Source organism: Seriola dumerili, unplaced genomic scaffold (genome assembly GCF_002260705.1).
Source record: "Seriola dumerili isolate Sdu_G_001 unplaced genomic scaffold, Sdu_1.0 BDQW01000457.1, whole genome shotgun sequence".
Lineage (NCBI taxonomy): Eukaryota > Metazoa > Chordata > Actinopteri > Carangiformes > Carangidae > Seriola > Seriola dumerili.
In genome coordinates, this window is record NW_019174712.1 from 93,666 (window position 1) to 118,644 (window position 24,979).

Sequence of the window (24,979 nt, forward strand, 5' to 3'; positions counted from 1 at the left end):
CCTTTTATCTGTATTTGAGTGCAGCTTTAAAATCAACCACTGAACTTTAACCACTGTTCACAAGTGACCTACAGCTGAGCCTCCTCCACCAGTAGGACCAGTATCACCCAGCTGCTGGGAGGTTTTTAACTTTCACCTTTGTTGCTGTGTGTGGCACAAGTCCCACCCAGCAGCTGAACCTCAAGCTGTGTGTGTGTGTGTGTGTGTGTGTGTGTGTGTTTGGTGTGCATGTGTGTGTATGAGTTTCGAACTGTGAGGATGTAAATATTCTTATTTATTGCGACATGGTCCTTGAGCACATTTGCACTTTTGATGTGATCTGTTTGCATTTCAAGGAGATGCATCAGTTTTATATTCTGTCGTGATAATCTCATTTAACTGACTCTCGTGTTCATTTTCTATCACTCTGGATTTTTTGGGACATCAGCAAAGCATTTTGATATAAAGCTGAACATGAGTCATTATTTTTGTATTGTGAAAAGCTGAGTACATTAAAAAAGTACATTAAATAAGTGTTTTCCCCTGTTTTCCTTTTTTCTAACATGATAAATTGTTGTTATAATAGAGAAATACGACATTGTAGGCTCAGTGGTGGAAAAATTGTATGTCATAATTTGAATGTTATGTAAAAATGTAAAGAAAAACATGAAATATATGTCGGTACATTTAGTATTTGAACCGTAACCCTGGAGACATACAACAAGTAAAACATACAGAATTGACATACTTGAATTAATGCACATAAATTTATATTCTGCAATGCAATATGACCTCCCAGAAATAATAAAACAACAACATTTATCAGCCGGCATCTTTAGAAAAGTTCTTTTTAAGTTTTTGCTCTTGCTACGTAGAAGCAAAACAAGACACGTTTCTAGACTGGCAAGTAAATAGCTGCTAATGCTAACGTTGGCTACTTAGCAACTACTTAATAGCTCATTATCTACACCTGTGTTAGTTCAGCCCTCTGCCGACATCATGGTGAAGGACCAGCGGCTCGATTTCAAGTGTGTGGGTGAGTTTAAACAACATGTTTTGGACACAGTATCATAAAGTATTAGTTTAAGTTAGTAAGAAGTGATTATTTGATTATTTGTGGTGGCGTTTTTAAGTTTTTGTGGCGTGTAAATAAGACTGGAGTTTATTGTGCAGTTCCATTAGTGACCAGCAGGTGTCAGCCGCACTCTGCTCCGCGGTTCCTGTCGCTCTTGTCGGCCGTCGTTGACTGTTGACAGCCCGCAGGAAGTCCGCAACCGTGTTTTTCTTCGAGCAGCTTCGATTTTTCCTCTATTTTTAATTTAAAAAAAACAAACCCTGCAACCACCGTGAAGCGGCGGTACACGACGGGAACGATGGAGTATCACAACGGCAACGAGGTTTGTATCCGAGTCGCCATTTTTCCTTTGATTTATCGGGGTCGGAATAGCCACTCCTTACATTGACGTTAACCTACATCCAAATAACGGAGACTTTTGGTTCTAAATCAAATCTAATCATTACATGACATTGTATGTATGTGTGTGTGTATATATATATATATATATATATTCAGAATTAGCTAATGATCCGCTCATGATACTTACCTGAGTGTTGCTATTGACCTCAGTTACACGGTTCCTTTTTTAAACCTACAGGGCCTTAATGCTAACTGTCTACTCTCTGACTATTTAGCTTAATTATCATAATAATAATAATGTGTAAATTATTGTATTGTATATTTATGTATGTATGATATTGTATCCTTCATGGGCATGTAGGTATACAATAGATATAATTGTCAGTTGTTTGATAGTTTGATAACCTGTACTGATTCCTACTCGTCTGTTATTCTCATTTCCAGGGCTCATTTAACTCTGAAGAAGCTGATAACATTGTCAAAGAGGTAATGTTGACTCTAAAGTTTCTTAAAATCACATTATTCCACTGTATCAGGTCTTATCACTGTGTTTCATATAAAATACAGTGTTACCCCCGTTTTCCAATAGAGCAGGTTAATTCACACCCAGATTACATTAATTAATTCATCTGAAATCTTTTCATGAATAAGTAAAAACCACAGGAACAGTAATGAGATCCACCCTGTCAATGTTTTAGTCTGGATTTCTCTTTAATGTGTGATGTGACATGTTTGATGTCAGAATGTATTTTTTGCACGTAGCTAGGGGCTGCACCATTCAACCAAAACACATAATATGATAATGATATTGTTTAACTGGTTTATTTCCAAAACATTGCTGCTGCTATTTATGAATTTTGAGTTTCCGCGCTGCTGTGAGGCTCAGGAGGATTATTAAAGGATCTGGTTCAAGATTAGTTTATAACTTTTGAAGTAATATGAAAAATGCCACATCAGAGCACAAACACATGATGAAATCCACCCAGAGCTTTTTGTCTGAAGTGTTGTTTCACTGCTGCAGCTGTACTCAGGTTTCTGACAGCGATGTTTATTGAAGTGCAGAACAGTGTTTGCTCTTTACTTGAGTGTCCTCAGGGCGAAACAGCATCCAGTGACTTCCACATGACTGTAAACACTCTGATGTTAACTCATGGACCCGTGTCTGTGTGTGTGTGTGTCTCAGTGCATCGAGAATATCTTGGGTAGTGACGACTACAGCCAGAGTCTGGTGAACAAATGGACCGCCAGCATTGTGGAGCGTTGCCTCACGCAGCTGGTCAAACAGGGGAAACCATACAAGTACATCGGTATGAGTCTGTGACGGTGACCGCAGAGTTTACTGTGAAATGAACCTTTTCAACAAATGAAAATTCAACTTTCATCCTGTCCTCTGAGGGTTTATGTGTGAGTGTGTGCACATGTGTTTGTCTGTGCAGTGACGTGCGCTGTGATGCAGAAAACAGGCGCAGGACTCCACACAGCTAACTCCTGCTACTGGGACACGGCCATGGACGGTAAGGAGAACGTCCGCTGAGCAGCTCGGTGTGATTTGATGAGTCGGATCATTTCGGGAAAATAACCACAGATGACCAAAATCCCAGAGCAGGGTTTCGTCAGCTTGCACTGTAAATGACAGCAAGGAAAACACAGGTGGAGCTAATGTCATTAACGATAGTTCTCCACTATTTCAACACTCACCTGTTTCAGCTGCGTCCTCACAGCCTGTGTTGTTTACTAGTTTTTAAAAGGACGAAGTAGAAGGAAATGCAACCAAACACAGAAACGTGCTGCTTCTTTTAACAGATTCTTATTAAATTGTGAAGCCATCCTTTGACAGCTTTCCACTGGTGAACCAGAATAAGACTTTTATTGTGAAGCTGCGACAGGAAATGTAATAAAATACGGGTGTGTGGTCGCCGCATCAGTTTTAATTGTTGCAGTAAAGAGACGGTCTCATTACCTGAAGCTACTTTCCATGTATGATCGAATCTCTTTAATAAACATCTGTGGGATTACAACGATCCTGAGTCATTCTCTCTGTTGTCAGCGTTTTAATAAAAAGGACATAAAATGCTCAAAAGAAAAATGGAGATGAAGGAAATAAATTTGTTCACGTCAGCTTTGGATTTGAAACGTCCACAAATAGTTTTTTCTCTCTAACACTTGTTTTTGTTTTTGTCTCTGCAGGAAGCTGCACTGTGAGATGGGAAAACCGCACTATGTACTGTGTGGTCAGTGTGTTTGCTGTGGCTGTCGCATAGGACACACACACACACACACACACACACACACACACACACACACACACACACACACACACACACACACACGACCACCACTACCGCCAGAAGAGGAATGCAGTGTGTCCCTATGAACAGCAGGGGGCCACCAAGTGCCACAGAGTTCACATCCATGCAGCTGTGTGAGCGCCTCAAAGCTTGACCTTTAACCTCTGAGGAACAGCTGCAGAGAAGAAAACAGCTGGATTTCCTTCAGCTTTTTCAGCCTTCAGATGCACGTAACATCATGATGTTAATGTATTTATCTTCTCATGTCACTGCAGTGCTTTAATAGCTTCACTTTAATTCTCCATGTGTCACTGATGCCTGACAGAAGCAGCTGTATGCAACGCGTCCACTGTTTTCGTTCTCTGTTCATTGTGTGGATCATGTCAGCCAGAGAAAAAGGACTTTTGTACTCGGATGTTTGCTGCAGCAAAATAAACGGGAGATTTCTGAACAACACACTCCGACATCTGAGAGTATTTAATGATTTCTCTTTTTATTTACCTGCGATTTTTTCCCTCAGTTTTAATTGTGTCGTGGTTTTTCTTCACTGCTCAGATGCACCTGTGTAAATCATTGTAAAGCTTCGAATGCGTTCATTAATATTAAACAGTTACCTGGATCTTTATATCCACTGAATGTCTGCAGACTGGACTGAAGAGCCTCGGTGCTCTGAGCTCCGTCTGTCAAATACTGTCAAATACTGACTTTGGTTTCTGCTGCAGTCGTGTCAACGCTGTAACGTCTGTCCGAGGCTTCATGCCTCAACAGACCCACAGTGACTCTCCTCTCTGCAAACACTAACCCAACTGTCAGAGGCCTGGGCCTGTGGAGTGAATGAGCTGCCACCCGTCCTATATAAGGACTGAAGGAGACAAAACGACTCATTCGTTACCGTTTGTTTGCATCTCTGGTCACTGTTTCTTTATGGTTGTGTTGTTTCTCTTTTTGATCGTTTTGTGTCTTTTTTATTGTCGCATTGTCTTTTTATGGTTTTCTGTCTCTTGGTCTGTGAATGTGGATTTCTAAAAGCTGAATTATTCTGCAGCGTCCTTCACATGGTGCTCTGCCTGGATGAAGGTTTGCAGCTGCTTTTGTGCAGAAGAACATCTTTGTGTAAGAGATTAGGACCACAGTGTTTTAAAACCTGAACTTGTGTCACAGAACAGGATTTAATAAGAACTCTATTTCGTGTAAAGGAGGAATTTAAAAATAGCTTAAAGTTCCCTTTTTGTTTGCACATCACTAATAACAGCATGTTTTAGCTGGAAGAATCGCTTCAGGCTTTCTCTGAAAGTTCAGGTTTATTATCCATAAAAGGAAATTAACTTGGTCACAGGAGGAAAAACGTACATGAAGGCAACACGAAATAAAAGTCTGACTGACAGCAGTCATCAAAACACACACGTACTGACAGGTTTCATCGTGATCATCAGCTGCTGTTAGATTTATTTTAAAAAATAGAGACACTGAACACTTCATCCATCAATCCATCCATCATCCACACCCACTCTCCTCTGCTTCCACTTTTATCTAAACTCACAAACAAGACATTCAGTCACTGTAGAAAACCGTCACGTGCTGAGACACTGACACTGATGGAGGATTCCTTCTGTATTTTTTAGCAGACTCACTTTGAGCAGCTTTGATCACCAGGTTCAGAAACTGTGATGATGTCCACCCGGCAGGAGCACACAGGAAGCTGAGGAAAGTTTTGAAAGCAGCAGCAGCGTTTCACTTACTGATGTAACACAAAAGGAGAACAAAGTAATGTGGAAAATACCACGGGGGTATTTCCTTCTTTTTTGAGCAACACTGGCATCTTTGCAAAAGTTTTGTGGTGAGAAGCAACAAGCAGAGGAACAGTCCGGCTGAGCGCTGACTGAAGTCTCCAGCCTCCCGACTGAAGTCAGGTACATTCACACTCATGAAGCTGCTGGTGAAAACTGCAGCTCGGCCTCAGTCTCACTGCTGGAGGGAAGTTCCCTCTCTCTCCTTGTTGCGGTCGTTTTCCAGCAGTTGTTGTTTTTCTTTAGAAGTTTTCTTTGTTGAAGATGAACTTGACGTCGGCCTCCGTGTGGGACCGACACTGCTTCTCCAGAGATTTCCCCAGCTGAGGCGGACCACACAGGAACACTCCCACTTTAGTTCTGAGGACACATTATTATTACATCATTATTTAAGCTTCCTGCAGATATCACACACACCTGTTTTCATACGTGCAAAACAATGGCAGGCTAGCAGGCGCTGCTATACTTATATTTTACTAGTGTATTAAGTGTGCTGAATTAGCTGTTAGCTAGCGTTGTATGTAGTGAGCGCAGGATCTGAGCAACAGTCGTAGCAGCGTGTTGTGATGACTGTCGTCCCTTTGGTTCGTGTTTTCTCACATTAAAAATCACTTTGTTATTTAAAGGTCAAAGGTTGCGGGTGGGATGACTGCACGCTGTCTGTGTGCGGTGTGATGGTGCGATGATGCGATGGAAGGCCTCACCCCGGGTGCGTTGTCGCGATGTTGGTGAACTCGTTGTCCCAGTTGGGTTTCCCGTAAAGCGTCTTCTGTTTGAGCCCCGTGATCGGGTCGTTCTCCGCCTCGTGGTGAACACGGAAGTGAGCCGCCTGACGAAAAGGAGAAAACGCAACTTTTCATTTCCTGAAAACAGTTCGTCATCACATGTTTGAGCTCATCCAGTGAGACTCAGAGGCCGCGGAGGTCGGAGAATCAGTGGCTGTTGGACGTCAGCTTTTCTTAGATACAAAGACGTCCTTGGTTTTAAGTTAAAGATTAAGATGTTTGAGTGTGAGTGAGTCTTGGAAAGGGTTTCTAAAGACACAGGTCTGATGCCTCCGTCGTACCTCGTTCTCCTTCCAGCGGGTGAGGTAGATGTTGTAGCTGAGGAAGTCGGTCATGCCCTTCTCCGTCATCTGACCCTCCAGCGACTGCAGCAGGTCTGCAAACCACTCGAAGGCCTGCGTCTCCGGGCACAGCCAGTAGAAGTAGATCTGCAACGACAGCAGTCACTTAATTTACCACGACACGTGGGAATCATCGGGGGATTCTGCCGCTGCACCGAGTTTCATCCTCACCTTCTTGGTGAAGACGTCCTGGTTGTTCTGGATGCGTTTGTACCACACAGACTTGAGGATGGAGGCGAAGGGAGTCACTCCGATTCCCGCGCCCACCAGCATGACCACCTCGTAACGAAACACGTCTTCACTGGCGGTTCCAAACGGGCCGTCTATGGCGACCCTGAGACACAGAGAGAGAAGCTGGTCATGATGGAGGACAGATGTTTAAGACATCACTGGCATCTACAACACAAACTTATTATCATCATTATTATTATTATTATTATTATACGTTTTTCAATGTTAAATCTCAATCTGAAAAGCAACTACAGCTCTCAGATCTAATCTAAAGCTCCTGCGTGTGATGCAAGGAAAGAGCGAGAGCAGGAAAGAATAATGCAGAACTGGATTTCAGTTCTCACTTCAACTTTTCCTTCCTCAAGTTTCATTTCATCAAACAGCAACTTGAGAAATTCTGAAATTTCCACATGTAGAGCATCTGAACCCCGAGGCGGCAGCTCCTCACTGTCTGAGACGCAGAGACACCCCCCCACATGTCGTACTTGGGCAGTTTCCAGGCCTCCTGGGTCTCGTTCTTGTCCCCCCCGCAGGCCTCGTACAGCTCCTGAGTCCAGTCCCCGACGATACGGATGTGGGCGCTGAAGTAGTCCTCCTCGGGGGCGGAGGTCAGGGTGAAGGGGTGCCACTCCAGCCGGGAGACGGACGGACACTGGATGAAGACGTACTGACCCACCTCCATGCTGAAGCCTTTCCTCTTCATCTGCAGCTCCAGGGTCTTGGAGGGGTGCATCACCACCTGTAGACCAGGTGTGAGGTTACAGGAAGGTTTCGTGTTTTAATTCATTCCTGAAATGCGTCACCTACAAATATTCAGTTTACACTTAAAGCATCAAACACTTCTTTGTTTCATAACTGATGAATCAAACATCAGTTGCTCAACGTTTCACTAGTAGAAATAATTAGAATTCACTAAATTACTAGAATCTGCATTTTCATTTGGATCCGCATGAGGAAAGATGGTGATTTGTGTTGGATCCTTAAATCCTACAGGGAAGCGTCGCTCTGCACAGCACATGCTGTCAGATCGTTCAGTCGGTTTCTTTTACTGTTTTTAAGATTTGTGGCAGAAACATATGATGAAATATCAAATATAAATAAGATGAAACTTTATTTGAGGGTGCGGAGGTTTGTCTTGGAGGAGCCTGTGTTGCTAAGAGTCAAACCAACATGGAGGATGGATGATAATGGATGATAATGGAGCTTCAAGGTCTTTTCAGATGGTGGTTGAAACGTCTGCAGTGGAAGCAACTTGTTACATTTCACACGTTCAGACTCAAGTGTGAACTCAAGGGTTCGGTGTCTTTACTTTCCCCTGTAATCAAACAGATACACACCTTGGTGATGACCACTTTCTGGTGGGATCTGTAAAAGCGAACAAGCCTCTCGCACACATAGAGGATCATGGGAGCCAGCACCCACTTCCACGTCTAGAGAGGACAACGATGGGAAATGCACAGTGATTAGTCGGACCGATAACTACAGCTGCGGATGTGAAGCTTTTCACAGCGCTGGAATAAAAGCAAACCAAAGACTGACGGAGGGTTAGAAGAAAAGTTTAAAGCAACAGTCTCCCAGCTGTTGGAAGCTGCGTCTCTAACAGCTCACCCCTGGAGGGTTTCCAGCGAACACTGGTACGCTGCAGTTGGACCCGGGTTTTCCCCAGTCTTCGAACTGGTCAGCGCAACGCTCCGGTCGGCTGATGTTCAGGCTTTTATTCGTCTGTCCTCGCACGATACGTCTGCAGTCAGAGACACAGAGGAAGGATGAATGACTCAGTAAAGTTATTATTATCAAACAGGAAACTGGGGGAACATGGACCTCGTATGTCACATATAGATTGAACTGTGTTTCTGTGCCTGAACTCTGGCGCCGTCTCACCCGTAGCCGTGGAACACCAGGCCGATGAAGAAGATGATGAAGAGGTGGTGTGTGTACCAGAACACCTCGAAGTACGACCTGCGGATCACCTCCATGGACGAAGTGATGATGAGGATGAGGGCGAGCGTGATGGCCACGCCCGTCAGCCCGGCGATGGTGGTGAACATGACGATGGTGGGGTTCTGCATCAGAGTTCACACGTTAAAGCTTCTTCTCCTCAAATACAACCACGCAGCTCGTTAGTCACCGTGTGGGTCGTGGTCACGGGGTCGTGACCTTTTAACAGTTCCACTTCTATCACAACAGCCCTGCAGGTGGCGTTTATTGGCTAACTTCCCTCCTGCTTCTAATGTCTGTTTCATCATAGTTCCTCAGACTGACGGCGGGCAAGTACTGCTCCGGTTGTATCCTCAGGTATAAATACTGGTTTATATTTAAATACACCAAGACGGTTGAAGTATAATTACTGCAAGTCGGTTTGAGTGTAAGAGCTGGGTGACGTTTGCAGCATGTTTTGTCTTTAACTGCAGAGTGTGTTGAACATGACTCTGCACTTTAAGGACAGACGGAGTAACTTGTGCTCTGGGAAGAGGTGAGGAGGTGTCAGCAGTTGTGTCAGTTAAAGAATGACTTGGTAAAAACATACTCAGTAAAAAAGGCTCAAAAATCCATTTGTTTTTAGCAAACACTTGAACCTGTTTCTGGCCTCAGGTTCAGAATACACAGAGTTTGTGTTGGAAACTGCAGTTTTCTGTTTGTCTGCACAAGCTGTTTATTTTACATCGTGATGATTTGTTCTCTGGCTTTTGAAGAAATACTGTAACTGACCAAAGAGGAAGTTTCTGAAATGACAAAATATTTGCAAAACAAATTCTCTAAAGAGGAAGTTTGTCAAATGAAGTAATCCTTTTTCAGACACCAAATTTAGCAATTTAGGCATTTGCAACTTCACAGAGTTTAGCAACACAACAGGCATCAACCTTTAATATATTACTGGAAAAAACAGGAAAGCAAATAATCTAAATATAATAGGAACATGACGTGAACCACGACTCACCGTCTCGTTGGTCCTGATGGGGTTCAGGAAGGGAAGGTTGTCCCCGGTGCCGATTTCAGAGAGGACAAAGGTCAGGAGGCTGCTGTTCCGATTCAGCTGGGCGTCCATGAAGTACTCGAAGTTAAACAAGTGGGCGACGATGTGCACGGCTACAGGGAGAGGCAGGGGACGCATATTAGGACAACTTGTAAAAAGCCTGGGAAGCCATGAAGCTACCAAACGTCACAATCAATACAATATACAGAGGGAAGTGATGTGACGAGGTTTATAATGATTAACTTTATCTAGACAGGAAGAATAAGACTGATAACGATCATCTGTGGAGCACCTTTTCTAAATCTAAAGGACTTCTGTCTTATAATAATAATTAACCTTGTGTTGTCTAGAAAAGCTCCAGAATTCCTGACTGTAAACCTCTGAATGAGAAGATGGACCTCTGACCTGTGTGGAAGGCGATCATGTACGCCACCAGCTTGTGGAAAGTGATGTTTCTGTCCAGCTGCCGCGCGGCCGTGCGGCTGCAGCACTGATAAAGCAAATGTTCAGACAAGCAGAGAAACTTCAGACTCACTCCTCTGACTCCTAATGACCAATAAATAAAAACCTGGGGATTAAAACAACTTTTCTGTGATCTGGTGTTTTGGTTGTCATGGATACCTGGATGGTGCCGCGGAGGAAGGAGAGGAGGTTTCTGCAGACGGGCAGCAGGATGAGCATACAGTTGAAGTTGAGGGCGGCAGCAGGAGCTCTGGCCCAGGACAGCGCATGCTGATGGGATGGAGAGGGCGGGGGATTACTCCGTGATGTAATCAGATTACTCGTTAGCAAGCGTTCAATCAGATCACAGAAATAATCTCTCTGATTGAGTCAAACTTCAGAGGGAAAGTGTAATTAACTGTAGGACATGATAACAATGTGACCACATGACTTGATGTTACTGAAGCCCATGATGAAAATTAATATTGAATATTTGAAATGAATCTTTTAAAATGCAGCTTTCATTGTTATTTTCCTGTTCACAGTAATATATACTGTATATATATATGTTGTGATTTATTAATTGGAATTTAAATTTTAATCTTGGCAGGAATTATTCAACTTTCAAATGAAAACACTGGCAGCATGTGACCCACACTGTGGATTTAATCCCTCCATTCCTGACTCTGTCTCTATCAGGACACGATACACACCATGTAACACTCAGCGCTGCAGCTTAACTGAACAATCAACTGAAACTCATATTATCTTCAACCTGAAAGTCTAATCCCTGTGTTTCACTTCTGCTGACTTGAGGCCAGCTGTGCAGCCGGAGGTGTTGGCTCTGTGAACCCAGGTGTGACCGCAGAGGAAACCTGACGTCAGACCTCCTTCCCTTCGCTGCGTGCTGGTTTTACTGTGGACACAAGGCCGTGTAGATAAGGGGAGATACGTGAAGGCGTGGACGTGTATTTATCCAGGTTATTGTGACGTGTGGAGGATTTTAAACTGTGTCACGTTGTTACAGGAAGCAGGTGAATAATTCACCTGTTTGTTTCTGTGATGTCCAACATGCACTGACCTCATGGCGCTTTTAACTCTAATGACAATCTAAAAATCACCAACACGTCACATTTCTATTCTGATAAACATCTTATAGTTTCACTTCCCACCAGCAGATGCAGAGAATATAATCAGCGGTAAAGACGTGTTTCAGAGAAACACACAGCTGCTGTTTATCTGATGAAGCCTCAAGAGTTCAATCAAAACAAATCAAACCTTGTAGTTTCAAACTGGAACAAATCAGGAGATCAGTAACGTAACCGTAACCACAGCAACCGAAAAACCATTCATTCTCGTACTGGTGCTGACGAGACGTAAATATCAGAGAAGATTAAATGAAATTGTCAGTGATTCACAGCTGAGAGGCTGGAACCGAAGAGCGCCTGGTAAAAAGCATCTTGATTAATAATAATTATTTAATCATTAAAGCTGTTGCAGATGAATGTCGTGTTGATCAGCTGATTGATTGATCTGTATTCTGCTGCAGTGTGTGTTCAGGGTGAATGATGAGGACTTCTAGCAGCTGCTGCATCATGAGGAACTGAAAAAGCCCGGGTCCTGTTTTTCACCAGGTGACTCATTTCATATTTTCCTAAAACATTTGTGAGTTAATTCGTTTTTTAAAATTCTTTCTACTTGTATTCTCTCTGTTGAAGCTGAGAACAAACGGCTTCGTCAGTCAGTGGATAAACACGGTGAACGTAAAGAGCAGAGCAGCAGCAGCAGCAGCAGGACTGATGCTGCGGGTCCGACTCACCCCGAGCAGGACTCTGGTGTAAAACCACTTCGGTGTCAGGAAGTTAAAGTAGAACTGGACGAACAGGTACGCGTTGATCCCCAGCCAGACCAGCTGCAACACACATCCACACAGGTCAGGTTAAATCACAGCGTCACACTGATAATTAACAAATACATTCACTCAGGAAGGAAACGAGTGAATCAACACAGATTATAATTCAACAAACCCACGAAACACAACACAGACACACTGAAGTGTGTTTCATGATTTACAGTTAGTGGCTGCAGGAGGAGAGAAATCTCCTTTTTTAGCTCATAACTCTTTAAATTAAAACATCATCTACTAACTGCATCTTCCAGAATGTTCCTGACGTTAAGAGAGAAAGAATTTGCAGCATTTAAAACAGAAATACTCACAATAACAAAGATGGAGAGTCCCTCATTGGCGACAAAGTTCCCCATGGTGAGACGTGCCTCTGAAACGGTGTGTGTGAGTGTGTGTGGAGGAGAGTGTGTGTGTGAATGTTATAATGCAGAAGGAAGCAGGAAACAGTGAAGGAGGACAGTAAAGAGCGCGGTGGCCTGATTACTCATTTTATAACCTTTGTCAGGAGCAAATAAGGAAGTGTGTGTGTGGTCCCGCCAGCCGCTGGGTTTCCTCCTCATTTCTTCCTCCCGTCAGAAGAATCTGCACATGGAGCCAATGATCCGACTCCTGGTGTTTCATCAGTTCATACAAACACAGAGACGCTCAGAGGCTGAAGACAGAACAATAATGAGCTTTGAAACAATATTCAGTGAGTGAGGTAAAGATACAGAAGATGTAGAGCTGCACACGTTGTTCTGTTCTAGATTCATGCAGGTGGTTTCAGACCGGCAGCAGCTGAACACAATAACAGTAACGTCCTCAAACGTCTCGTTCTCTCCCACCAACAGTTTAAAAAGAGAAGAGACAGAGGAGCGGGAAACTGACAAGATGTGTTGATTTAAACTGATTTAAATGATCCACGTTGAACTGGTCTCCAGCTCAGCGTTCACCTCCGTTCACCTCTGACCCCTCGGTTCACCTCTGACCCCTCGGTTCACCTCTGACCCCTCGGTTCTCAGCCAATAGAAACCTCAGATGCTCCGTGTCTGAAAATGGAGAAGCTGCAGCCTCGCTCACCTGTAAGAACCAGAACATGCTGTCACCTGAGTGCAGAGCAGGGCAGACAGAGAAAGGTGGAAAGCGACTTTTATTTTGAAAAGCAGAGTGTGACAGTGTTTAACGACCTTGTACCGTGGACTCTGACATGAGGCGTCGGTATTAGTTGAACTTCCAGGCATCGTGTCAGTGTCTGATTGAGACAAAACCTGATTGGATTTTGACGTTGCGGTGGCTGCTTGTCTTCCACTGATGCATCATGGGGGATGTGTTTTATATTATCAAAAAAATACAACAAATGAATTAAAGTAAAACTCGAAACTGATGAATAATTAATAATAAAAACCAACCAACAAACTCTGAGTAACATGACGGTAACTACCATATGATGTAAACACAACTTTACACTTCCTGTAACTTCAAACACATATAATCCCTGTCACATATTTCTCTGACTGTAAAATGAATTAAATATTCACGACAAGCAAAGTTGGAAATTATTAAAACACAAAACTACGTTTTTCAAGGCAAAAACTTTATTCATCACCAGAGATTTTAAAGCTGAATCTGGAAACTTGCATCAGAGGTGGAGTGTGAGAGGAATATGACACTTGATGAGAAATATTAAACTCTGTTTCCCAGAGACAGGGAAGTGGAAGGATTTGGACCGACACAGCTGACCGTTGAGGAGGAACTTGGTATTCGATGGTGACACTGTGAATTTTTAGTCAGAGGAAGTGGAAGATTTCTAAACATGAAGTAAAACAGAAGATTAATTACCACACGCTTCCTGTTTCAAACTAAAGCGCAGAAACTGAAACACCTGAAACCAAAACCTGAATGTGCTTCTTACCAGAGGAAAAGCAGCAGAATGAAAACTGAAGTCTTCAGCTGTTTTTAAAATGTTTTTATTTATTGAGAAATGAAATGATCCGTTTCTGATCAGCAGTCGTTGTTGTTGCTGCTGCAGCGGTGTTACACCTGGCTGCAGACACCTTTGTCTCAGGTCCTGGTTCTGTGACGAGGTCCAGAGTCCTTCAGCGGGCTTCTGTGTGTTTGGTCTTCAAGTGTGTTTGGGAGGCGCTTCAAAACTTCCTGAGGGTCCTGAAAGGATTCCTGTGGCTCCCCAGAGAGTCCCCGTTGTGAATAGGTCCCATGGGACCTGGATATGGTCAGGAGCCCTGGGAGGGTGAAAGTACAGAATTTAATTAGATCATAATTAGATCATTTCGTTTACTTGTTGGCAGCTTCACTCCTCAATAAAAATCATCCCACATTAAATCTGTTTATTTGAACATAGCTCAGGTGAAAGTTGTGACAAAAGGCCTTCAAGCTTCAGGAGTCAACGTCACATTACTGTAGAGGCTCGTCCTACGTGCTCTTGTAATACTTTTGTTTTGAAAATCTTCTGACAAAATGCAAAAAAATGTTGAAAATATTATCAGGTTCTCAAGTTTGATCTCGGTGGAAAAGGCCGACACTGTCTCTCCGGAGCTTTCAGCACAATTACAGGAATTAAAGTCCGACTTTCACTCAGGATTACGGTCAATCAGATCGCTGCTGATGGAGCCGAGGGATTTGATGTTGTAGATTATGTCACGGCTGAGGTTAAATCCTAAAAAGGTTTCCCTCTGACACAGGAAATGCCGCCGAGCAAGGCGCCGCTTCCTGTATCTACTGGTGTCCGTCTGGTGCCGAGTGATCTCCAGGATCTGGATCTGGATGTTTTATTGTTTTATTGTCAGTCATGACGAATCACCGCGCCGTCACAGCTGAAGAGGATTTAAACTGCACACACATCACAGACAGTGTCAGTGCGTTACTGCCACCTAGCAGCAGACAGCACACACTGATGAGAGATCCAGCCTCATTAGAAAAGATGGAGTCAGACGATGATCAGAACCAGAACCAGAACCACCAGCAGAAACCTGATCAACGAAGCTCCAAAAAACTGTTTTAATTAATCCAGTAGTCTGGTGTGCATGTGTGGAATATGTGCAGTGTGTGTGTGTGTGTGTGTGTGTGTGTGTGTGTGTGTGTGTGTGTGTGTGTGTGTGTGTGTGTGTGTTGTACAGTATTGGACTCATTCTGTCACATCTCATGTTTGTCACTCTGCCATTAAACTTCAATCTTGTTCAGTCTGAATAATGTATTTTCCCCATTCGCTTCCACAACCATCTGTCTGCTCGTTCGACACACACACACACACACACACACACACACACACACACACACACACACACACACACAGTATAGTTGTACTGTAGAAGAAACCTAAATGAAAACATGCACTCGTTGTCATTGACATGTAGAAACCTGCAGCCAGGTGTAAGTGACACCTGACGTGTTGTGTCAGCTTTATAAACCTGTGTGCAGCTGCAGCGCAGGCCTGTGTATTATTATTATTAACATTATGATTCATAAACCTGATTAATCATTTCATATTGAGATGAATGAGTCATTTTTCCAAGTGGCGCCTGGTGAAGTGTGACTCATATTCACCTGTAAGTGGCCTCACCTCCCAGCTGATAGATGTGCACAGTGTTCAGGGGTCTCAGTGAAGCGTAATGAGCAACAGTGAGGTGCTCTTTGTGAGGGACTGTGTCAAAAGTCGACCCAGGATGAAGCTCTCTGGAGGTGAAGGTTAGAGCAACACTCACATGCTGTGTAATTTAGACAAAAGGCCTTCAAGTGATTTTCCCTCCTAATCTGGGGGAAGGGGATTAGATTAAATCTGTTGCATAGCGACTGTGACATCACCACCGACCCATTTCACAATGCATAATCACAAAGTGCCGTGCCAGACCGCCGTTTCTGCCCCACATGTCTGAGCCAGCGAGGACGCGGCATCTGAAACCTCTGCGCTGCGCCGGTTCCCCGGACCGGCGGCCATGTTGAAGTCTTCTACGTGACCACGAGGAGTCCGTCTAAATGACACCGACACTGTCTTTCTGTCTGTGTTTCTGCTCTGTTCACCAGCGTCACCAGTTTATCAGTAAAAGATTAATAAACACTTACTTAGATGTTTATTACGTGTCTGTAAACTGACTTCGGTGTTAGCACGTATCTCACGTTCAAACATCTTTAATTAAAAAAGATTTCAAGACAAAGCAAAACTTCGAAGATGTTTCCGAGACATGGAGGAGGGAGTCTGGTTCTTTATCACTCATCAGAGCTTCAGTTGCAGTTTTTCAAGGTTTGGAAAAAGACGTTTCCAGCCGTGTGAAATAAAACAGTTTTACTCGGTTACTGAAAAATGTCGAGGTGCTTTTACTTTACATGAGTTTTACGTTTTTCTACCACCACTCACAGATGAGTATTGTACTTGTTAATGCACATGTATCTGGCAGCTGTAACTTCTTCTCTGATTAAAATTTTAAAAAACACGTTATTTAAGTTTAACTTGTGATTTCTAAACTTTTGGATTCTTTGGTTTTACTTTTGTCGACCCAACGTCGTCAAATCATCCAAAGTTTATTCATAAAAATAGAAAAGATTTGAGAAAAATGAAAACAGTTTGGTGTATCAGGACTTTGTTTTTTGTCTTCTCCTCATCCATTCATCGTCTCCGCCCTCGGACCGATCATGTGACCTCTGTCTCACCTGTTGAGGAGGTGAACGGTGCGTCCGCAGGTTCGTGTGTTTGGAGCGTCAGACATTTTACTCCGTCCCTCAGCTGAGGGGATTGTTCTCTGCGTGAATGATGCATGATCCGTCCTGCGTGACGGGGGGAGCATTTTAATATCATCACAGTTGTATTTTTAATGATGTTTATGTGTGTGTGTCTGTGCATGAGATCAGTAGTCACTGAACACACTGTCTCAGGAGCTTCCTATAATCTCCATATAATGGTAAAGAAATATTAACAATACAACATTGAAGCAAACTGATGACACTCTCACGTCTTTGCTTTAAACATGAGGCTACAACCAACAGTCGCTTAGCTTAGCTTAGCTTATCTTAGCTTAGCTTATTTTAGCTTAGCTTATTTTAGCACAAAGACTGTCCAGCTTTAAGTAAATCCAGCGTTATGTGCTGCATTGTTTCTTGGCTCTTCTCATCTTCTCAGCAACAAAGTGAATAAGTGCGTTTCCACTCAAAGTGCTGCTTGAGGTTTTATTTCTTTTCTTCAGGTGTGTAGTTTGTCGTGTCATGGAGCAAATGTTGAGCTGCGTGTTTAGAAGCAGCACACGTGTGAAAACAGACAGAAGGAGCTTCAGCAGCTTGATACTGGCTCTGATGTGTTCCTGTTGGTCTGTGGGTGGGAGCTGTAATGTTTGCCAAGGTCTAATCCATGCCTGGGCTTAGTTACAAAGTTTACAGTACAACCATAAGTGTTCTTCCATAACTGACATGTTCATGTTTAAGCTGAAAACTGTACTCATGCAAACACCCCCCCCCCCCTTCACATCAGCTGACATTTAGTCGCCTGGTTGCCTTCTTCGCTGCATCCCGGGGTCTGGATCCGTTTGATGAATCATTGAGAGGAGGATGCACTCTAGCTAATTTGAGCCGTGGCTCTTGGCTCCGGGGCACTGAGCAGTCGAGCTGTTCTCATTGGTAAAACATCAGCAAACGAGCGGAGCGACATACACTCGAGGCCTCTCAGCACGGGAACCAAACAAGCTGCTCTGGAGAATAATCTGATTATTTTCGTCTCTGCGGGGCGAAGCTAATACTGATCTGAGGTGACAGCTCTTTCACACGCCGTATGAGGCGCACTGTGCTGCTGCAGGGTGAGGGTTTCCTAAAAAACATCACAACATGAAGGGATCTACAGTTCGCCATCTCTGTTTGACTTTGGAGATTTTTTTTAAATGTTATGTATTTGAGTTGTTGGCCCCTGAGTAAAGAATATATGTGATGGAGGTCATGTGATTGGCTGAAAGATTCTCCCTGGCCACTGTAAAACTAAGAGATCTAATCATGAGGACATTTAGAAACAATCATAGTTATTATCTGATTTTTTTTTTTTTGTTTATTTTTGACTTTGGAAATTTCAGTTTTAACCACTGTTGGTTTGTTTTGTAGCTGATGAGCTTCCAATCACTTTAACAGATGAAGAAGCAAAGTAAAGGGCTTTAAAGCCCAGAGAACAATTAAAAATTAAACTGTAGTTCTGTGACGGCTGGGAAAATATGCATCATGTGACATGCTCGAAAGCTACAGAACATGAACAACGAAATGGACTTTGTGATGAGATTGTTTTCCCAAGTAGCTGTTAAGAATTAAAAATGAATCAAAAACAATGTCGTCACAAGCCACATTAATGATCTGGGTTTTAATGTGAATCATCTGTTGAATTATTATTTAGGTCGTTATAACTTATTTATTATTTATTTTTATATTGGCCATTTTGGACTTCCATATTCTAGGTTAAAGGAGTATCTGTCACTGTTCTCTAAGATCATTTGAGCATCTCACCATTTTAGAAAAATAAAAGTTATTTAATTATTTTTTAATATTTGTTGTCTGCTGATATAATAATATCTATTTTATCCAGTTAAGTAAAGAACAGCTCTCAATATTCCTCCACTAATTATAAATGTTTTTTCATCCTGTTTTCACCCTCTTTAAAATATAAAAATAATACAGATAAGAAAAGTATATACAAAATACATACATAAATAATTGAGTGAATATAAATAAGGAGTAGTGTTTCTTAAATGAAGTGAATACTATAGGCATGTATGGAAGCCCATTGGTGCCTGAAAGAGAAAAATGAAGATACAAAATATAAAGTTAGAGTTAAAATTATGAAATAAGTCAAAAGTTTTATTTTTTGAATGATAATTATGAGACAGAATTATGACATTTTGATTAAAAATTGTGAGAAATGTTGTTAAAACTTTTACATTTTTATTTTTGAAATCAAAATTATTGAATACCAAATCATATTTTTACTTACTTATTTTTATTTTATTTTACTTGCTTCTCATAATAATGATTTAAGTTATGATTTTGGTTTAATCATTTTAATTTGATATAATTTATATTAATTTAGATTATAATTTCAACATACTATAACTAGGGTTATGTAAATATCATATTTCATGATGTTGACTAATTCTAACTGATTCTGAGTTTCATTTTTGTCATTTCATTTTATTGTATCATTTCCTTCCTTTCATCAGTAGTTTTTATTTTATTTTATTTTGGCAGTTCTGTTCTTCCATACTCCCTCCGGCAGCGCAGAGCGGAGCGGGCAGGAGGTGTGTCGGTTTCCGAGAGGGGAGGCTCGGAGCTCCAGCTGGTGTTTGGCTCGTGACGCGGGATCAGGTGGAGGAAAATCTCCTTACAGAGGAGTGTGGCGGTAGAAATACAGGGGAGGCAGTGAACGCAACACTCCGCTCAGCTGCCCGCACTCCAACAAGCGCAGCAGCCGCTTTATCACCAGCTCCGTCCGCTCCACAGGGAGTTCACCCGGACTACCGACCGCATCGCCCGGCCCCCCCGCTGGTCCCGGTGCACATGCGGGTCTGTGCTTGAGGAGTCATCTTCCAGGAGGCTTTGAAGGAGCAGCAGGAGCAGGAGGAGCAGGAGGAGGCGGCTCTCCGGGGGGTTTATTTACTTGAGAGGTGAGACAGATTCATGTTTTATAATCTGAAGCTGAACGTGCACACAGCGCTGTGCACTGCTGCGCCTCATTAATTAAAAGTTGAGAGGAATGTCTCCTTAATTAACGGTACGGGAGTTAATTAGCAACAGCGTGCATATAGGGTAAATTCTGGTAAAATAAAAATTCAAATTTAGCTATTTTCTAGTTTTCTGTTATTTTTTTTCCGATTATAAAAATGTAAGACAAACAAAAAAACATGACGTTTCCAGACTTTGTTCTTTCTGAGATTAAAACCTTAAATATCTGCAGTTTTTTGGTAACGCGTCATTAATTAATTTTCCAAGTAAGCAAAGTGTGTTCGCAGAGTGAGTCTGGCTGCCTGTGGTGTGTTCAGTGTCACTAGGTGTTTAGAGATGTTCCACCTGTTGCTCATCCTGAAGAAAAAGACAGTTTGGTGATTTAAGAAGCTCATAATGACAAAGTGACTCAGCTCCTCCACACATATCCTACAGACTGTGTGAGGCCTCCACAGCTGTTTGATCTAATCAAGGACTTCTTCGTTAATTGGAGTGATCTGGGTTTGCATGCCAGAGTCAACAAGCTGTCACAAGTTTATCATCGAAACAAACACGTCCAGTTTATTACACAAAGATATTTTCATGTCAGTTAGTAAAGTTATTTTCACTTTATCTGGGTTCAGTTCATCACGACAACAGACAGAATGTCGTTGTGCTCTTAAGCCAGGCCGCTTGTTCTTAATGACTTCCCTGTTTAAATAAAGGTTAAAACATTTTAACACCATTGATCCCAGACATCTGAGATACTGGTGATGAAGCCAGTGTCACCAGAGGGCACAAAACAAACCAACAAAATGAGAAAACTGCCCCCTTCCCTCAGTGCGACCTACACTTCCTGAATACCCACATGTGCAGTAACAGATAAGAACGGCCACACCTAGAACATGCAGGGGCAAACGAGATGTTTTCTCTGGCTGCTTCAGTTTTATTTGACGTTGCCGTAACTGAAGTAGAATGAAAGAAACGACGATCAGACAAATCCAGCAGCAGGGACGTTTGAGCCGCCGAAAGCTGAAGGTCTGAGAGGAGTTTGATTCAGAGACAGTGAACTGACTCTGCTGTCCGATTATATTACAATCCTCCTGGTCTCTGCTGGACCTCCTGGTTCTTGGGTCTGAGCGATGTGCAGCACACAGTGTTTCATACCAGCAGCCTTTACAGTTAAAACGCCAGTGATCCAAAAGCTTAACGTCACAAAGTAAAACACACACATTAAGCTTTTCTTGTCGTTTATTTGAGGCTCCGTCTGACATGTCGCAGATTCAACAATGAATGAATGACTCTGCAGAATATTAACCGTGTGCTAAACAGCATGAAGTTAAAATGTAAAGCTCTGTCATGAACTCTGACCTTTTCAACAGTGACATAATCCTTTAAATTAATTCTTACTCTAATCTGATTAATGAGTAACGATCTGCTGCCAGTGACCTGGGCAGAAGGCAAACGCTGAACACAAGATTGGAAGTTTTATATAAATTATAAAGCACCAAGAACAGCGATGGTGAGGATGTGGAGACGCCACGAAGAGAGGACGATCATAAAAACAGATTCTCTCATAGATGTGAGGTGGGTTTTTTTAGTGTATTCCTGGTGTTTGTTGATTTGTTGGCGTGCAGTCCAGCGCTGTGATGCGGCTGTTCATCCTCCAACTCCACACTTACTTTTACGAGATCGTTTGTCGTTTTTCTTCCTGTTACTGTTGCTTCTTTCCAGTGGGAGGAGCCAGATGTTGTCATGTAAACAGCTTCTTAAAATAGATTCAAACTGTTTTTCTTATAATTATATTATTATAACTATTAATTATTATTATATGTTTAACCATTCAAAGAGTTTGACCTTTGACCTGAGCGTCTGGGATGGAAACGTTTGAATGAATCAGTACTTCGGAGTGAATGTGCGGCCGTCACCTCTTCCATCAGTGACGTGATGTGCTGTTATTATTTAAGCTTTTAATCCCGTTTGATTAAAAATGAAAAAATAACCTTCCAGCTGAAGTTTATAGAAGAGTTCAGAGGTCAGACTCCGATGAAAACCCATGACGATCTAATCAAACCTGACCGCGCACTCAACCACAGATCCAGAAACCAGATCCAGGACAGACCGGACACACACTGAGAAGCAGCTGAAGCTCAGGTCTTGTTGATTTGCTTCCTGCACTTTGTTTAAAGCTTATTTAAGTATGAAATCAGTATTTAATGGATGGGAGAGGCAACAAAGAATTCCCCTGTACTGAAGGGTTTGACATTATCAGCAGGTTACAGTGCGTCCTGTCTGCCCTGCATTTGATTGGAAAATCCATTTAAACGTATACATTTAGTTCCATCATGTGTCATGTGACCTTTAACGTCACATGTTCATTATCCGCGCAGACTGGAGGAAGCTGCAGGCGTCTTGTTTCTGTCGGTACAGAGGGACGTTGTCTCTGCGGAGGCCTGAGCAAAGATAATTCACTTAACTACAGAGTTACTGAGAGAATGCTGAAGCTTGTGTCCTTTAAATACCTGCAGAATACCAGCCTGCTAGCATGGTGATGTTAGCATGGTGATGTTAGCATGATCACTGCGAGACTGTTAGCATTGTGATGTTAGCATGTCGCTCAAAGCCTCGCTGGCTGCGCCGTAACCTCAGGGTTTGGAGGTTGCGTTGCGGCTGACATCCAAAGCGTAACCACGCCTTGAGGCTACAGTGGTGACGCGGATAACGTGATGACGTTTCCGCTCCTTCGTTCGCCCTCGAGATGTTCCGTCTCTCGTCCTCTGACTCTGTCGCCTGCTGTTTTCTTAGTGAACAGGAGACAAAGCTGTCATTTCTGAACAGTCAGGTTAAACTCTAGCGTGACCGTCCCACTCATCTGGCTACTGTAAACTGACTGAGTGAGTGAGACCGCCCCCTAGTGTCGTCCACGCCAAACGAATCTGCAGCGCTCACCACTTTAATCTCGTTAAAACACGAGAGCGGTGCAGATGATTAAAGCGGAGATCGTCCGGTCTGAAAACAGACCGCAGCAAAGTTTTTATCAGACTGATCTCACACTGCGCCTTCGCACCGTCCACAGTCACCTTCAGGACCTGATGCAGGACTTTGTCCCGCCTCTGAAACTGAAACCACCACTTCCTCCTCCAAAAACTGTCTCTCCTGAGCATCATGTGTGGTAAAATCCAAACATGACTTCCTGCCAGTCCCTTGGATCCTGCGCAGGAAGGTTGGACTCCACCTGTATCTACTAAAACAGAAACAGTAGATTCAGACTAAAGAAATAGTTTAAAACTGTTGTTGTTGCTCAACAGTGATGATACTCTGGTCATTATGTATGTGTGTGTCAGCATGTTCCCAGTAATGATAGCTGTCTGTCTGTTAATTAGTAACAGGTCAAAGTGGACAGGATTATACAATGCTGCAGACTTCACATGTGACTCCCTGTGGATCGAATGACCCTGTCTGTTCAGATCTGTGTTTCCTGTGTGTGTGTGTGTGCGTGTGTGTGTGTGTGTGTGTGTGTGTTGCCTGAGGCGCTGTGTGAGCTGTGATGGGTGGATGCTCTGTCCACTCCTGGAATGGAGCTCCAGAGCAGCGTACATCTCTCAGATAAGACTTATCACTGCTGGATCTGCACATGACGGTTGAGGTCGAAGCCACAAAGTCCGACAGAGCGTCTGACAGAAACGTCTCGTCGCTCTCTCTCGCTGCCGTGTCAGAACAGTCGCCACACTTCAGGGAATAGCTTTTACCCTGAAAGCCTGATGTAATCGTCTGACTTCCATGAAGCACGTTGAGAATAAACCCTGAGTCGCTCGGCTGTTGAAGGGTCGAGGCTCGTGTTGTTGCTTTCAGGCTGCGCAGTCGTTCATGTCTGTGTGTGAAGCTTGAAAATCAATTAGCAGACGTTTTAGAGACGGTCCTCACAGGAAAATGACAGCACCAGTGATTTGTTGATCTGGCGACAGCTTCCTGTGGACCGTACGTGTACGGCACGTTCATGAACACACGGTTAAAACAGGCACTTTGACACTTTCCCAGTAGTAATATAGAAGCATGTTTTGTGCTGTTGTCAGTCTGACGTTGACAAACTAAATGCGGCAATTAATTCAACTGAATGTCACAAAAATCCATAAACCCCCTCCGTCTTTAAGTGACGCATTACTGTAAAGTCTCTTCCCTGTTTGTGTGTTGGGGCTTAATGAGAGTCTTTGTTGTTAAAGGTCAGAGACGCGCCTGTGGGGACAGAGCTGTGATGAAACAGCAACAGCTCCGCCATTTGAATAAGCCTTATCTCTTATTTTAAATAGCTTTTTAAAGGTTTGTGCTGTCGGGATGAATTTCTCCGGCTCTCCGGTGGAAGCTCCTGCCGGCTTCCACACGAGGACTAACGGGCGGATTAATCAGGTTTGCAGCCGTGAACTTCAGAGAAACAGTTAATTGTTTTAGAATAAATGCGACGGTGCTGCGGTTACACCGGAACAGCTTGCTGCTTTAAATGCCAGTGATTACGTTTTATCTACAAAGGTAGAAAGAACTAAGGGGTGAACGATGTGGCTTTGGGACAAACAGCTGGATTGGTGGCAGATGTGTTGCCGTGGGAGCAGCGCAACAGGCCGTTTTTAATTTTTTAAAGATTTTACTGGAGTCGTATTTTACGTGTTTCTCAGAGGTTCTGAAGGCAACTGGACCTGCTCCTCCTGCTCCACCTCTCAGCTGAGGCTGCGTCCGCACTACAACCTTTTCATGTGCGAGCAGGTGGAAACAGGAAGTAGATTGTCTGTAGCAAAGACAGCTGTAGCATTAAAACAGAGAATGTAAGTGAACAAAGTCAGTAACACTCATTCATCATCATGTTGTATTCACCACTGGTAGTCCAGGCTGAGGAGAGCCAATCAGGAGACACCGTGGCTGTGACCTCATCCTTTACAAAGGTCTCAGTTTCTGTCCAGACTACAACACAACCCCAGAGTTTTCAAAATAAAACATAAGCCCAGGGTTTTCAAAATAAAACACAACCCCAGAGTTTTCAAGCAGAAGAGATGAGTTTTGAAACTAACACGAGGTCGTGTGAACGTAGCCTGAAACTCTACCTCAGTGCTGCTGACTGGGGGGGGGGCGTCCCAGGCTTTAACCTCTTGTGGGGTCGTTGAGGTCACATGAGTCCTAGTGTGGACGGG

General features: G+C 43.1%; 2 protein-coding genes across 2 annotated transcripts; one reads left to right on the plus strand and one right to left on the minus strand.

Annotated features, from left to right (window-relative positions):
* Nucleotides 1–1,228: 1,228 nt before the first annotated feature.
* Nucleotides 1,229–4,155, plus strand: LOC111234762 (dynein light chain Tctex-type 3-like). The gene is made up of 5 exons (XM_022762950.1): nucleotides 1,229–1,376; nucleotides 1,841–1,882; nucleotides 2,580–2,703; nucleotides 2,833–2,910; nucleotides 3,584–4,155. Exons 1-5 carry the CDS (start codon nucleotides 1,353–1,355, stop codon nucleotides 3,655–3,657), a joined length of 342 nt encoding a protein of 113 aa, XP_022618671.1. The 5' UTR covers nucleotides 1,229–1,352; the 3' UTR covers nucleotides 3,658–4,155.
* A 949-nt stretch (nucleotides 4,156–5,104) lies between these two features.
* LOC111234761 (cytochrome b-245 heavy chain) lies at nucleotides 5,105–12,625 on the minus strand. The gene is made up of 13 exons (XM_022762949.1): nucleotides 12,461–12,625; nucleotides 12,063–12,155; nucleotides 10,424–10,534; nucleotides 10,208–10,292; nucleotides 9,767–9,915; nucleotides 8,710–8,891; nucleotides 8,437–8,569; nucleotides 8,166–8,258; nucleotides 7,314–7,567; nucleotides 6,769–6,931; nucleotides 6,538–6,684; nucleotides 6,176–6,300; nucleotides 5,105–5,831 (listed from the first exon to the last, which is right to left on the minus strand). The coding sequence occupies exons 1-13, from the start codon at nucleotides 12,503–12,505 to the stop codon at nucleotides 5,714–5,716; spliced, it is 1,698 nt and encodes a 565-aa protein (XP_022618670.1). The 5' UTR covers nucleotides 12,506–12,625; the 3' UTR covers nucleotides 5,105–5,713.
* Nucleotides 12,626–24,979: the final 12,354 nt, after the last annotated feature.